Below are 15604 nucleotides of genomic sequence, written 5' to 3'. Positions count from 1 at the left end.
TAGGACTACTACTATGAAGAATTTAAAATATAAAACATATTCTGGTTTGTTACCAAATACCTATGTTTTTCTTTATAGTCAGATTCCATTACTTAATTAAATACCACATAAATACCACAAAATTATCCACATGCTATAAAGAGCATCACACCTTTACATATATATATATATGAAAAATAGTTTTATTTACCTTTTCTGTGTTGTACTTATATGAATCTGGCTTAACCAGAATGGACTGAGGTGAAGTAGACGTTTCTTTTGGGAGGGAATATTTGGCATCCATTGTATAATAGCCACCACCAGAGGGTGTCAGTCCTTCACTAGTCCAGTGTTGAGGCTTCATGGGATTTGTAAACAAACCATTTCTCTTCCTGGGGAGAACAGGGGAGCGGCCAAATCCGTAGATCTGGCCCAGATCCTGAGGCGGGGGCTGGAAGCTCTGGGCTGCACTTTGGGAATGGTAGCTGTTTCGGTGGGGCGACCCTGATATTAAAAAAGGGAAGAAAAAAATAGAGAAATAAAATCAAAATACAACTATAAAGGATCATTCTCTATTAGTCTTTCTATTAGTATACCATTGCAGGCTGATGCATGGATCACTATGATAACACTACAGATTAAAACACTAAAAAAACAATCAATTTCTATTTACATAAATATCTGTACGCTTCCTGTGCATATTTAGGGGTTTTCAAAGGCATTTTATGAATAAAATCTGTGAGTACCTCCACAATGCTGATTAGATAAAGGTTTCAGTAAAGGGACTGAATCATACCCGTCTCTTGCACTTTATTTATTACCCTGAGAACCACTTGTCAACATATACAGCTCTGTAAAAAAAAATAAGAGACCACTTAATAATGTTTTTTTTTTTCTTGATTTTACCAAACTGAAACTCTCTGGAATATAATCAAAAGGAAGATGAATGCTCACAAGCCATCAAACCAAGCTGAACTGAACTGAATTTGTGCACCAGAAGTGGCATAAAGTTATCCAAAAGCAGTGTGTAAGACTGGTGGAGGACAACACGCCAAGATGCATGAAAACTGTGATAAAAAACAGGGTAATTCCACTAAATTTTGATTATTAAAACTTTATGAATATAAACTTGTTTTCTTTGCAAAAAAATCATTTTTGCCACTAATATTGCTATAATAACATATATAGTAATAATACAATAGTACATCAATACAATTACATAATTTTAAAGAGCAATACTCTTTTAATTATTAATAAATTGGAAGATGTTTGTTTTGTCCTGCCTGTCAAATGTTTGGTGTACAATTTTAAATATAACATTATTTCCCTCAATTATAGTCAGTGCTGCTGCACACGAACTAAATTCTGTACAGGACAACAAGACTGGGTAAAGTTTAAATTAATGCTTATTTTAATAAATATGTATGTAAACACAATGGGCACCACTTATAATCACAGGTCAGATAAAATTAGCCAATATTTAGCCAGTATTTATCATGATATGCCTGTGTGTTCATATTTTGTGACATCTCAGTAGCAAAAACCTTGTATTTCCATTTCAACGATTTTTAATTCTATAATACTAGTTAATCTTTACATTATGCCACATTTGTAGGATGTATGAACCAATAGCATCGCTATACAATTATTTTGAATAAAAAGCCTTTACACTGATTTCAATTAAGAGCTAAGACAGTTTTTCCCCTTTCTGGGGGCTGTTTGTATATGTGGCATGTTCATGTAAGCTGTTAACACAGTGTTAATATACATTACCAGTCAAAAGTTTGAACGCCTCTTAAATTCAGAAGCCTTTCACTATTTTAAAATGTTCTGCAAAAAAAGTGTTTTAGATTTCTTTCTTATATGACAGTTTTGCACATTCTGGCTGGATTTTCTCAGTCAGCTTTAAGAGGCAGAGTCACCTGGAATGATCAGCTTTCAGTTAACAGCTGTGCTGAACCTGTTAAGAGTTAATTACTTGAATTGCTTGCCTCTTACTGTGTTTGAGAGCATCAGGTTGTAAAGTTGTGAAGAGGTAGAGTTGATATACAGTGAATAGCCCTATTTTAATAATGTTCTAATCCATATTATGGCAAGAAGTACTCAACTACCTGAAATTTAAAAAATCAGCAAAAACGTTATGATGAAACTGGTTTTCACCAGAGTTTCCAGCATCAGAAACCACAAGTTAACAGCACCCCAGATAGGAGAACCTAAATGCTTCACAGGGTATTTTGGTTTATTTAATACTTTTAAGTTACTACATGATTTCTTCCTTCATAGTTCCTTCATGTTCCTTCATAGTCTGGATGACTTCAGTATTTATTTACAGTGTAAGTGAAGGTGTGTCCAAACTTTTGACTGGTACCGTATACATGAGGATAATGTAGTTTTTCATAATGTATCCCCTTTAAAACAGGTTTACAGTGTAAACACAAGCTCTTGGCTGCATTCGTTTAAACCAGGCACTTCTGCTTGTGCATGATGTGATACATATTGTGCAATGTGAAAATATTGTGATGTTATTTTTGCCACATTCCAAGTTGTCCTCCAACAACCCAGACAGATGCTGGATGTTGCTGCTGTGCGGTTCTCACCTCTGTGCGAGGGCTGGAAGGCCCGTCTGACCGTGTCCCAGCCAGGCTTGCCTCCCGCCTGAGGAGCTCTCGACGCTCCGCCAGATGACACGGCCGGCTGAGGCGGCATGGCAATTACTGGGGCAGCAGAAGTCCCATCAGTCTTAACTTTATCCAGGGCCAGCACCACAGCCTGGGGCTTCTGGTGCGTGTATCTCTTTGTGGACACAGAAGCGCTCGCGATGGGTGCAGCCGGCTTCAGCTGCTCCAAAAACCTCGCAGACGTTCTGCAAGAAACGAGTCAACACTTAACAGAACACAATAGACGGCCATTCCAGAACATGTCAAAGAGCTTAAACATGCCACACCCAGAGATTATGACTGTTTGATGCACGTCCCAGTGTGAGCTGGTGAGCGTGAGTTCTTTTTTTTTTTTTTTTTACTGCTGGCTGCTGATTAGACATTTAAAAGAGAACTTTTGTGCTTACCTGAGCACAGGTGTGACATAGTTGGCAGGCAGGATGCCCACTTTGCCAGTCCGGAGCGATAGGCCACGTAACCAGCCTTCCTTAAACTTCCCATAAACTCCCACCATCTCGCCCTTCCGCAGTTCCAGCTCCTCGGGCCGGTGGGGGCTGTACGAGTACAGCGCTGCACACCTACAGAAACAGACCTGTCTGCATTAAACCGCTCTGCTGCCTAACCACAAGAAAAGCAAGCCACAGTGAAAAAAGTGCACATCACTGATTTACAGATAAGAGATTTCTGATGAATGACAATAGGGCCATTCCCTAAGAACACCTCATTTAAATATATGCTTAGAGCATAGAAAAAAAAAACACGAATCTTTAGAATATTTCTAGATTTTTTTTTTACTTAATCTGCATTCTCTGTATCATTAAACACTTGATTACCGTGGAGAATAATTAGAATTATTTCTAAACTCACAAAACACCTACAACAGAGGTCAATGGGCAATTGCTTCTGTAGATATTTCAGCAGAAGGAATTCAGTAAAAATCTCAGCCAGATTAGCAGTTATATGCTAGTTATGTAACACACTTGCTATCTAACTACATAAGACCAGTTTTTTTGCCTTTATAAATCCTTTCAACTTTAAATTATAAAATTCATACCACATACTGAATAACAACACCAGATACTAGAATTAATACAGGATAATGCATAATTCATAGTGGATACTAAATAATTTATAGTGCATTCTGAATAATTCACAAAAGACACAGATTAATTCATAGATCATACTACATAGCTAAAAGTAGGCTGAATAATTCTTAGTGGATACTGAATACATCATTCATAGTGCACATAAATAATTCAAATTCAAGTATTCACTAAATAATTCATATTGGATACTGTATAAATTACAGTACTGAAAATGTATAGTAGATACATAATAATTCACAGTGGATAGTGAAACGTTCCTTGCAGACGCAATAACTAATAGTGACTACAGAATAATTCATAGGGGATAATAAAAAATAATTAAGTGGATACTGAGTATTTCATAGAATATTCCAAAAAAGATCATAGGATCAATAAATTATTATTTAAGTAATTGTTGAATAATTGATAGTCAATACTCAATGGATTGTTGTAGTTATTCAATAATTAAATCACTGATATTAATAAATTATTGAAAATACTAAAAAACTGATTATAAATGTGAAAGGGGTTAACCATTTAATGTACTGTATATAGGGCTTACTTCTCTCCTATAGCCTGAAGGCTTTTCTGTAATGGAAGCCTTGTTTTTAAAGCTGCATCAAACCTGACACTAAGTGAGCCTTTAGGCAATAACCCGTTAATGGAGAAGCTAAACCATATTTTTAAAGCTCTACCAGACCCCTGTCATGCAAATATGTACTGTATTATATACACAGTATATTAGAACATAAACTGTATATATAACATACTGCATTAAAAATGTATTTTATACTGTATCATTCAATGTTTTCTTTATTTCTGGATTTCATTTATTTTCTAATCTGTAGATTAATATTAAAGACATGAACACTATTAAGGGACACGTATGGAATTATATAGTAAACAGTAATAAAAGTGTTTGTCCTCCACAATCCCCTGAGCTAAACCTGATGAACTGAGATGCTGATTTGAGGTGATTTGAGATGAGCTGGAGCTTCACAGTGTGAAGGAAAAGCAGTAACTATTTTTCAGCACCTCCAGAAACTCCTTCCTTCAAGACGCTGAGAAATCTATTCCAGGTGACTCTCCCTCATGAAGACAAGCTATTTTTTATGATCAGCAATAAAGCAATCAATTAAGCTAAATATGGAACTTAGGAGAATCTAAAGTAGAAAACATATTCTCTTTTTTTTAAACATGTTTTTACAGAATAATCCAGCATGTGCTCCTGTATAGCTTTAATATAGTCTTCAAGATTAAATTTACAATGTAAAAAATCAAAAAGGAAGAAAACACTCTGAATGAAAAGAGGTGTGTCCAAATTTTGACTTGTACTATATGTGTGTTAAGGTTAAAACTAGAGATTAGTAACCAAATGTAAGGAAGGAGAGATACTCACACACTGATAGAGAGCTGCTGGGTGGAGGACTGTTTGCTCTCTGGGGGAGGTGGAGGGGCCTGGGGGTTGATCAGAGCCATAGTGATGGTTGGAGGAGCTTCACCATTCATTTTCCTTTCACCCTGCAACAGAAAAAAATATATATATAAAATATAAATATTACCTTTCTGGGACATTTGGGATAAACCTGTGCCTAATGATTAGAGATTAGAATCTGACCAATATGCAGCTTTTGTTGTGTAGCTTCATGTCAAGTCAAAAAGCTTTCAACAGACAGGATTAAGCCCTAGTCTTATGTTATATTGGGAAACAGTGGAACACTGCCCCTTAAAGTTTCAACAGAAATCTGCTGAAAGATATATCCACACCTCCAAAGTTCAGCCACAGATGTCCACATCGTCCAAGTCAACCCCAATCCATTCAACAGTGTTGAAATCTGGACACTGGGATCATCAGATCTGAGAACAGCCACTGCTTAAGCATTTACATTGTTTTATTTTTTATTTTTTCTCTGCAGTTTAAATTGTAAAGGGTGAATGTGTGGATGGAAACAAGAGGCTCGTGGACCATGGCATTAACAGAACATGGAACTACGCAGCATTTACGAATATTGTGAACGATATTATACCCTGAAATATCAGCCACCCCTAATTATCACAGCAGGGTACTACTTTTTCTTGCTGTTCTCATTTCCCATATATTATTATATATCTACTAAAAACATATTATATCTGTCCAGTATCATTTATTTCACTTAATCCTGAATAAATTGAGAAATATGAAGTGCATTATTAGTATCATGACATTCTGGATCATTGACTTCTGTTACAAATCTGACTCAAATACAAATTCTTGTATTTTTTTTTTTAAATATCTCAGTTAGGGGTGTGCCATATCACATTATATGCAATAATAAAAAATGTATATACATTTTTTAATTTTCATTTTGTTGCAGTAGTGTATTCTTGAATTTCTTTTTTTTTTATTTAGTGTTTTCTCATATAGCCAAAAGTATCGTTTTGGTAAAAAAATCCATGAAATATCCATGAAGATATTATTTTAAGGCCATATTGTCCACACCTTCATGGAACATCGTATTAAATTCAGCAGATACATACAGGCAGCTGTGCCTAAATTATGAAACATTTTTCATGTTTTGGCTACCTGTGCATAAGTCTTGTGAGACACATTTAACACCTTGCAATAAAAAAAAAACTGTCTGCTTTAATTAGGCCTATTTATGCAAAATGAGCTTGGTCAAACTGTTCCTACACAAATTTACATTTTACTTTTACTCAACTTACCTTATCATATATTTCACTAAGCCATATACCCCAACATAAAAGCTGACAACATCTCAACATCAGAAAGTGGCTCTGCAATGTTGCACTCCATTGTGACAACAGATTACAGCCCACCAGTCCCACTGCTCCAATTATCACACATCAGCTCCAATTTTAATCATTACAATGAAGCATAAACAAATCAAAGCCATCAACACTCATTTGTTTGAAGCACTTTACTGGCAAGGAGCTCCATTTTACTGTCACGCATCCCAGTTACTGATGTTCCTGTTATAATGTATGATAATGTTTTATAATAATTCCAAACTCTTTCCCTTTCTTTTTTTTTATTCCAGTTTGGTTACATAAGACAACACTAAACATCTCTGACAAGCTTATGCAGCACTAAAGAGCTGACTCAACCAGGAAACAGCCGCAGACGCTGGCTTGTCCCAAGGTGTGGTTACAAACTGTTTAGGAGGCACAACTGAGAGAGCTGAGAATAGAATTTGACTCATGGGTATTTTTCAGTGACTCAAACCGAGTCCTCACATTTCCGCACACCAGAGTGCTAGGATTATCACTGCCCTGCTACTGTTCAGCTGCTTCATGATGCAACCAAAAACCAAGCTGATTAGCTCTACTGTGACCTTCACTGATAAATATTGGCAAATCTAACAAAATCAGGCATGATGCATCTCGCAGTATCTCGCATCACCCTTATCTTTCTCTGCACATGTAATATAAGATCAGTACCTACAGTAATGCGGCACGGCGAGCGGCAGCGGCTTAGAGAGGTTTAACTGAAACTGCCGCTTATGATGCTGCTATTTCGGTCTTGAGGAAAAGTGCAGCGGTGCCGTGGAGCAGAAGTAATTGGAGACGAAGTCAGCACTTCCGATCTCAGAGACAAGTGACGATCGTTTTCAAGGGGAGATGAATGACAAAAGAATTTGCTTCTGGTGCTTTCGTTCAAGGGTACAAAGTAGCAGAGAGCACAGTAAATCACTGCATTAATATAAAAATCCTCTTGGATCTCCATTTTTGAAACTGATCACTTTTTTGTGTAGTTGTTTTTTATTTTGTATTAAAATGTCAGAATAAAGGGACCAACAGAAATGTTCCAAAATAACTAGTATATAAAAAAGCTATAATGGAGAAACAAGTTTTTTGTGTGAGACAATATCATGTTAAAACAACACTGTTTTTTTTTTAACATAAACTTATATACTTTGTACTTTGCAAGTTCAGAATTGTATGAAATGTTGTGATATCATATAAAAAAATCTCTTTAAAAGGACTAAAAGGATTTTTTTGAAATGACGTATGCAGGTAATAAAGATACAGTAATTGATGATGCCCAATCCAGTTACCTATTTCTACACACCTAATGAGAGAGAGAGAGAGAGAGAGAGAGAGAGAGAGAGAGAGAGAGAGAGAGAGAGAGAGAGAAAGACAGAGAGAGAGAGAGAGAGAGAAATAAGGCAGACAGGAAGAAGAGATAAGAGAGAAATGTACATCAAACATAGCTAACATACAGCTCAGAAAAAAATTAAGAGAAATAAACATTGTTTAGAAATGGCTGAAATAACAAAAAAGATGCAGAGCTTTCAGACCTCAAATAGTGCAAAGAAAACAAGTTCATATTCATAAAGTTTTAAGAGTTCAGAAATCAATATTTGGTGGAATAACACTGGTGTTAATCACAATTTTCATGCATCTTGGCATGTTCTCCTCCACCAGTCTTACACACTACTTTTGGATAACTTTATGCCTTTACTCCTGGTGCAGAAATTGAAGCAGTTCAGCTTCTTCCTCTTGATTATATTTCAGAGGTTTTCAGGGTATTAAACCCTGTTGCTCACTGAATGTGCGTTACAGCGTGCAAAAATTCAAAATCATTGTCTTTGGTGCCACACTGCACTTTGACAGTACCGCATTAAAGCCATACAGAGACATAGGAAGACAAAGTGGATTACATTACAGGACTTAACCCTTGCACAAAGTAAAGCAACCAATCTTATGGCAAATAAAAAAGTTAAGTTAGCACAGCTAACAGTACTATGCTAGCCCTGTATATCTCATATCTTTCAACTTATATCTTACAGCCAGTTTGTAAAGAGGTGGTAAACTGAGCAATTTTTGACCAATCCTGATAAATGAAATAAAGCATTCATCACCACTTAATGGTGGGCCTGAAACCTAGAGAAAGGACTGCTATTTCTACCTTCCTGAGTTTTGTGAAGAAATTAGAACTAAAACAATTTGACAGAAACTGCAAAATTGTCTGTAGCAGGACCACACATGTAATGTTGCTTTAGGGGTTAAATACAAATGAAGCTGTGAGACCTGTTTAAGTTTGCTAAGTTAATAGCAGTAGTTAAACCATCTGCGCAAATACAGTACCATTCAAAAATTTTATTAAACCTTAGCCATTTTATCATTTTAAAATGTTATACATTGTAACTTTATACTAAGTCATCCAAACTATGTGGAAAAACATATAGAATTATTAATAAACAAAAAAGTGTTAAACAAACCAGAATATGTTTTATAGTTTAGATTTTTCAACGTAGCACCTCTTGCTTAAATTACAGCTTTGTACATCTTTACTGCATTTTCTCAGTCAGCTTTATGAGGTAGAGTCACCTGGAATGGCTTTCAGTTAACTGTGTTAGCTGTGCTGAACTCGCAAGAGTTAATTACTTGATTTTTTGCCCTCCTAATGTGTTTGAGAGCATCAGTTGTAAAGTGGTGAAGATGTAGAATTGTTGTGGCACCCTTAAAATGTGGTCACATTAAAGTAACTATTTATTTTTAATATTTATTATTTATACATGTTCTTTTGGTCTTTGAATAGGTTATTGTACTATAATGTGATGCCTCCAGCCCTGTAGAGGGAGCTCTTTGTTTTCTCTGTCATTCAGATTTTATCTAGGCCCAACTGCTACTACCAACGTACACACCATAGGGGGTGTAACACTGGTATACATAGAATAACCCTATTTGAGAAATGTTTTAATCCGTCTAAATAAAGAAAAAAATATTTTAAGAAATAAAGGTCAGTCAATCTGAAAAATGTCTAACTTTTAAGTATCCTTAAAGCTCCACTAGGTAGGATTGAGATTTTGTGCTCGTGGGCTCCCCCTACAGTTGTAGAGTGTAATAAATGTTTCAGGCGGATTAGTTTCTCTTTCTCGTTTTCTGGCTTTCACAGACATATTCGGTCTCTTTCCAGCTTCTGCCAGAGTGTCTGTATGTTAGTTTGTAAAGAATGAACCAGTAGTCCTTGTAGAACTGTTAGAACTAAAGGTCGGAAAGCAGGTCGCAGTTCTCGCGAGCTTTGGTCGAGGACGCCTAGGAAAACTTACAGAGTCTGGTTTGAGCCCAGAGGAGCCCGGCACAGACACGAGAGCACCGCTATTCCTCCTATTACACCTCAATGCAGCGCTGAAGGAGTTTCAAGCTGTAATTTCACTTCTTTAAAAAGATAAAAAATCAAGAAAATCCTACCTAGTGGGGCTTTAAGTGTAATCGCAAAGACCAGCAAAAACATTATAATGAAACTGGCACTCATCAGGACCATCCAAGGAAAGGAAGACCAAGAGTTACATCTATTGTACGTGAAAAGTTAATCAGAAACGGCAAGTTAACATAACCCCAGATAAGAAAACCTAAATGCTTCACAAAGTATTTTGGTTTATTTAACACGTTTAAGTTACTACATGATTCCTTAGGTGTTTCTTCATAGTCTGGATGACTTCAGTATTCATTTTCAATGTTTTTTTAATGTACTAAACTTTTGACTGTTACTGTATACATAAGCATACTTCTGATTGATAGACACTACACTGCTTTTAGACAGATGCAGTGTTGAAAAATGCAGAAAACAAACATGAAGAAAAGAAGAAAAGACCAAGAACCTTACTGATCCTAATGTCAAGTGAACCTCTCTAATTCCCACCATTTCTCACACACCCAAAACAGGCTTCTGCTCTCTAATAAAACATATTGTGACACAATTTATAATTGTGATTTAAACATATAATCACATTACCCAGCCCTCCTAGAAAGGCATCTAGAAACCTAGGAATGGTCTCTGTCTAACAAACTTGTTTGTGTTAGTCCCCAGCTTCAGCCGAGCCCTTCAGCCAGCACTTATCTTATTATGTGACATTATTGACTTCACAACCAGAAGTGACAGAGCGTGTGGTGGCGGCGGTCTGATGTGAGCGGACAGTGGTAGCGCTGTTCCTCACGCGCTGTCAGCTTCGGATAACCTGTGAGATCAGAGTGAGTTCACACTTTGACCTTATTGCAGCTCCTCATCCAGCCTGTCGCCGGTTCAGAGCACCAACACACTCACACACACACACACCTCATAAACAATAACAGCAGGGGTGTGCTGCTAGCATATTAGTGGTGCAAGGACCATCAAAGCACAGTCACACCATATTTGAAATAATACCATGTGATTAGGATTTACAACCCAGTGAATCACGAAGTCATCGCACGCAGCTTAGAAATCGGTGCAAAATACTGTGTATCTAATGTTCAATGGTTTTTCAATACAGCACACAAGCTAGCAGAAATGTACATCCTTTTTTAAATTGGCTTGGAAACACCAAAGTGGACAGATTTAAGCTCTTAGACCCCTTTCACACCTAGAAATTACATGCAACCTGGGTAATTAAATCACAAATCCTTGCCAAAACACATAGGCGTAGTTACATATTTACACCTGGCATTTTAAATGCGTCCCTGGTAATCCGATCACAAATGGTTGCCAAAACACCTAGTCTTTTACAGCTGCCATTAAAATGCATCCTGGATGATCTGATCACATGTGATCGCCAAAACACACATAGCCTTGATTTTCAACGATCAGCAGCCATGGACTCCTCTAAACAGCTGCCTATTTTAAATTAACAGATGCCCATGAAGCAGGAGAAACTACACGAATATAGCAACATGTGTTCAGGTACCTGTTTTTCTATTTGCAATGCTAAAATCCACTGTTTCTTCTTCTTTGTGAAATACTATAGGTCTCTCTGAGTTGTATATGGATGCTGTATATGTACTGTGTCTCAGCCTCCCTTGTCTGCAGTAGCAAGTAAAAGGGAAACCTCAGAAATACGAGTTGATCAGGAAAACTTTAGGGTGTCTACATCAACCAGTGAGCTCATGGCCTCGCCCACCTCGGCTCAGGACCGCCCACAGACAGAGCTGAACCCGGGCTACAGCGTTAGAAGCTATAGCTAGAAGGATGAGCTAACAGCTCTGTTCACTCTGTTTACAGCTTCTGTTTACTAAGCTAGCTGAGACAGCATTAGCGATCTTGTGTACGTAACTATAGGTTTATATTAGATCCCTGGTTGAGTCTGTGTTTTACTGAGACCTTAAATATACACTAGGTTATTCACACTGCCACGCTGGGCCGCTTGAGTCTGACGTTAAGTGAAGTTTAAGGGTTAAATTTACCTAGCACTCAGTGCTGTATCTATATAACTAAGGCTGTATCTCTGAAAACATTTTGTCCTTTGAGTTTTAGAGCTGTAAAATTGACTTTGGGAGGAAGGAAGGTAGGTGTTCTCTTCTGTAGTGCTGTTGGCCGATCAGAGGTGGTATATTTGCCTGTATGAATATTCATGCGCAAGAGCCAAAATCCTGTCCTTCTTCAGAGACCACTAATCCAGTGAACTAAAGCAGGGCTAAACAGAAACACCTGAGCACTTTTTTTTTTTTACAAAAAATGGCTCACATGGCATTCATTCATACTAGAGACCACTAAAATGACTTTAAAACGATGGAAAGAGACATTTCGGAAAATAGAGATTAGCATGAACGATGGAGGTCAAAGTGAGGTCTGGAAAACTGAAAGAGCTTTCAAATAGAACTGATCGTAGGACTGCTAGAAAGACACATTATTCTGCCTACAATTTAACTCAAATTTTGAATGTTAGAGCTGTGGATGAAACCACACCTTGACAATGAATTTAACATGTTCCAGTAAGAGAATTCTACACTATTTTAAAGAAGCAAACATCTCACCAAATGTAACAAAGATGAAGATGGCAAGATTTTAAACCATCCTCAAAATCCACATTATATCAGCCGAACATAAAAATAATAATAAAAAAATCTAAAATCTGTGCATAGATATCAAAAGAATCCCCAACAAATTTCCCAAAAACAAAAAACAACAAATATTAAATACATAACGAGAAGTAAAATAACATTTTAATAGCTGCTACAAACATATTATAAGCTGTGGCGTTTGCCAAAGAAGTTGCACTGAACAATGACTACAAACAAACTATGAGATTATAGATGACCAAACTATTATAGGTATTGTTTATTTGCTGTGTTTCTCCAAACGTTTGTGGACACCTCTTGTAATTAAAGACATTCAGCCACTTTATGGTTGTTTAAGCACCTATTGCTCACACGGATGTAAAAATGCACACACACACCGCTTGGCTAGTCCCTGTAAAGATGTACTGACAATAGAATACAACTCTGGAATTGATAAACAACAGCATATTTCTATCTATCACCAGAGTGCTGCTCGTGACCAGGTTTTGTTGAACAGGGCTGGTTGTTTTCTCTTTGGGTGGGCTGAATTTGAATGTGCACTGGAGGAGGCTTCACCTCCTACATCAATTCTGCGGACGTGCAACGTGTGTTGCTTCATCTACACTCCCTGAGGTAGCTTAGAACACGACTAAAAACGTAGGGAAATGTGTTTATATATTATACATATTAATGCTAAAAATGCCATCCATCAAAATAATGGATAAATGTCATCCCAGTCATATTAAAAATCGTTTAAATCAATTATTTTTTCTCTGAATTAGAACAACACGCAGCCTTTTCACATATGCTGCCTAGGCTTGGACAATAATTCTATAATAATATAAAATGTGTCTAAAGTTTTCTTTAAAATTTGTGATCTGATTTTTAAACATATGTCCAATATTTCAATAAACACATTATTTACAGCATTTTAACAATGACTGACATTTATAACAGGGCACATTTTTCAGAAGTACAGACATTGTGGGAAACCTTGCCAAATACTAAAGACTAATACGAGTTTTTTTGTAAACTATGAAGGTGAAAATTGCCTTTATAAAAGGCTCTTCACCGGCAGTGTTGATAATAACTAAGCTCTTAGTGCTTTAAATTACAGGTACTGTGATTAAATCACATGAGCTGTGGAGCACAAACAATCATTTTAGCTCAAACGTAATGAGGATTACCCCAAAGGCCCCTGTTTATTTATTAATGGGACTTTTCCTTCAATCCACAGATTAAATAACATTAAATACATGCAAATATACAAGTAAATCCATAAAATATCAAACTGCATCAACATCATTGTTTTAATCACTGTCTTAATTGTTAATTTAAATACCAATTTCAGTGTATAAAGTAAAATACACAAACACGTGCCATGTTTGTTTTATTATTCCTCAAATCCACATGAACAACAGAATATTTTGCTAATGATCATTCATCATATGCAGTCATAAGATTTTAATAGCCAAGAAATACGTTTCCATGGCTTGGCTGAATTTCTTAATAAGGTTAAATCAGCACTGGAACTTAAGCAATAGATATTTCTGATAGCTAGGTAAAAAATTAAGAGACCACGTAATTTTCTAAATTAGTTTCAGATTAGTTGCTATTTATAGGTTTATGTTTGAGTAAAAATGAACATTTTTGTTTTATTCTATAAACTACGGACAACATTTCTCCCAAATTCCAAATAAAAATATTCTCATTTTGAGCATTTATTTGCAAAAAAAGAGAAATGACTGAAATAACAAAAAAGATGCCGAGCTTTCAGACCTCAAATAATGCAAAGAAAATAAGTTAATATTCGTAAAGTTTTAAGAGTTCAGAAATGAATATTTGGTGGAATAACCCTGTTTTTTTAATCAAAGTTTTGCATGTTCTCCTCCACCAGTCTTACACACTGCTTTTAAATAACTTTATGCCTTTACTCCTGGTGCAAAAATTTAAGCAGTTCAGTTTGGTTTGATGGCTTGTGATCATCCATCTTCCTCTTGATTATATTCCAGAGGTTTTCAATTTGGTAAAATCAAAGGAACTCAGCATGTTTAAGTTGTCTCTTATTTTTTTCCAAGGCTGTATATATAAGAAAATTGATAATCGACTAGTGAACGCCCAAATCTGATTCCTACAGTCCTAGTTCATATTGATTTTAGAATTATATTGTATAAACCAAAATTAATTAAAACACTGTGAATTCTGGTCATATCGTCCAGCCCTAAAACTGCCAATAACAATGACCAGCTTAACCAAAACCTGGGGATGCAGCAACAGAACAAGAAGAGAGAGAGAGAGAGAGAGAGAGAGAGAGAGAGAGAACAAGAAAGTGAGTGAGTGAGAGGAAGAGAAGAGATTGAGAAAGTGTTGCGTCTGCTTTTACACAGTGTTGCGCAACCCAGAAAAGGGGAGGGGGTTTGTTGCAAGGGGCCTGTGATAACTGGCCTACGGGCAGGTCATAGTGTGAGGCAGGCAGGCCGAGTCTTCTGCATGCAAGGATGTACCCCACAATCGCCCAGTCAGCTATTAATGGTGCAGAGAGAGATGAGAGAGAGATGGAGAGAAAGAGAAAGAAAGAAAGAAAGAGAGAGAAAGAGAGAGAGAAGAAAGTGAGGGTGGGAGTCACTGCTCAGCCGAGAGGAATAAGCCTTTCAACCAGATAAAGGGGGGTGGGGGGGTGGTGTGGTTGAGCAGGGGGGGGCTTACATAACCACTATATGAGTCATGAGCTTACGGAGCAGCAACAGAGGAGGGGGAATTTTTAGCTCCAAAATTTTAACACGAAACATAGCAGAACAAGGCAGCGGAAAACGGCATAAAATATCATCAAGGTGCGATACAATTTTCACTGTTTTTAAAATAAGACTAATAATAGCATTATAAGCAAATGGTGAAGTTGACGACTGACTCTGTGGAGCCTGTTTACCAGCAGTGTTGATGCTAACTGAGCACCGGGCACTTTAAATCACAGGTACTGTGATGGAATCACATGACCTCAGGACCAAAAACAATCATTTTAGCTCATGCATAATCAGGATTATCTTCAAAAGGTCCCCATTTATTCCAATTGCCAGATTAAGTGACATTAAATACAAGGCAATACACAATGAAATTCATAAAATGTCA

At 36.7% G+C, this 15604-nt stretch overlaps 1 protein-coding gene across 2 annotated transcripts in view; it reads right to left on the bottom strand.

Moving 5' to 3' along the window:
- Nucleotides 1-15604, bottom strand: part of sh3rf2 (SH3 domain containing ring finger 2) — a 36970-nt gene that overhangs the window by 2890 nt on the left and 18476 nt on the right. For both annotated transcript variants that reach the window (XM_022672037.2, XM_007258588.4), the window contains exons 6-9: nucleotides 5121-5242; nucleotides 3044-3214; nucleotides 2577-2842; nucleotides 191-483 (exon numbers count right to left, since the gene is read on the bottom strand). In XM_022672037.2, coding sequence (XP_022527758.2) covers nucleotides 191-483; nucleotides 2577-2842; nucleotides 3044-3214; nucleotides 5121-5242 — 852 coding nt within the window. The remainder of the gene's footprint in view (nucleotides 1-190; nucleotides 484-2576; nucleotides 2843-3043; nucleotides 3215-5120; nucleotides 5243-15604) is intronic.

The sequence above is a fragment of the Astyanax mexicanus genome, chromosome 2 (genome assembly GCF_023375975.1).
Source record: "Astyanax mexicanus isolate ESR-SI-001 chromosome 2, AstMex3_surface, whole genome shotgun sequence".
In the NCBI taxonomy this organism is placed as follows: Eukaryota; Metazoa; Chordata; class Actinopteri; order Characiformes; family Acestrorhamphidae; genus Astyanax; species Astyanax mexicanus.
Note: the sequence above shows the minus strand (reverse complement) of the source record. Positions and strands in the feature narration are given on the sequence as shown.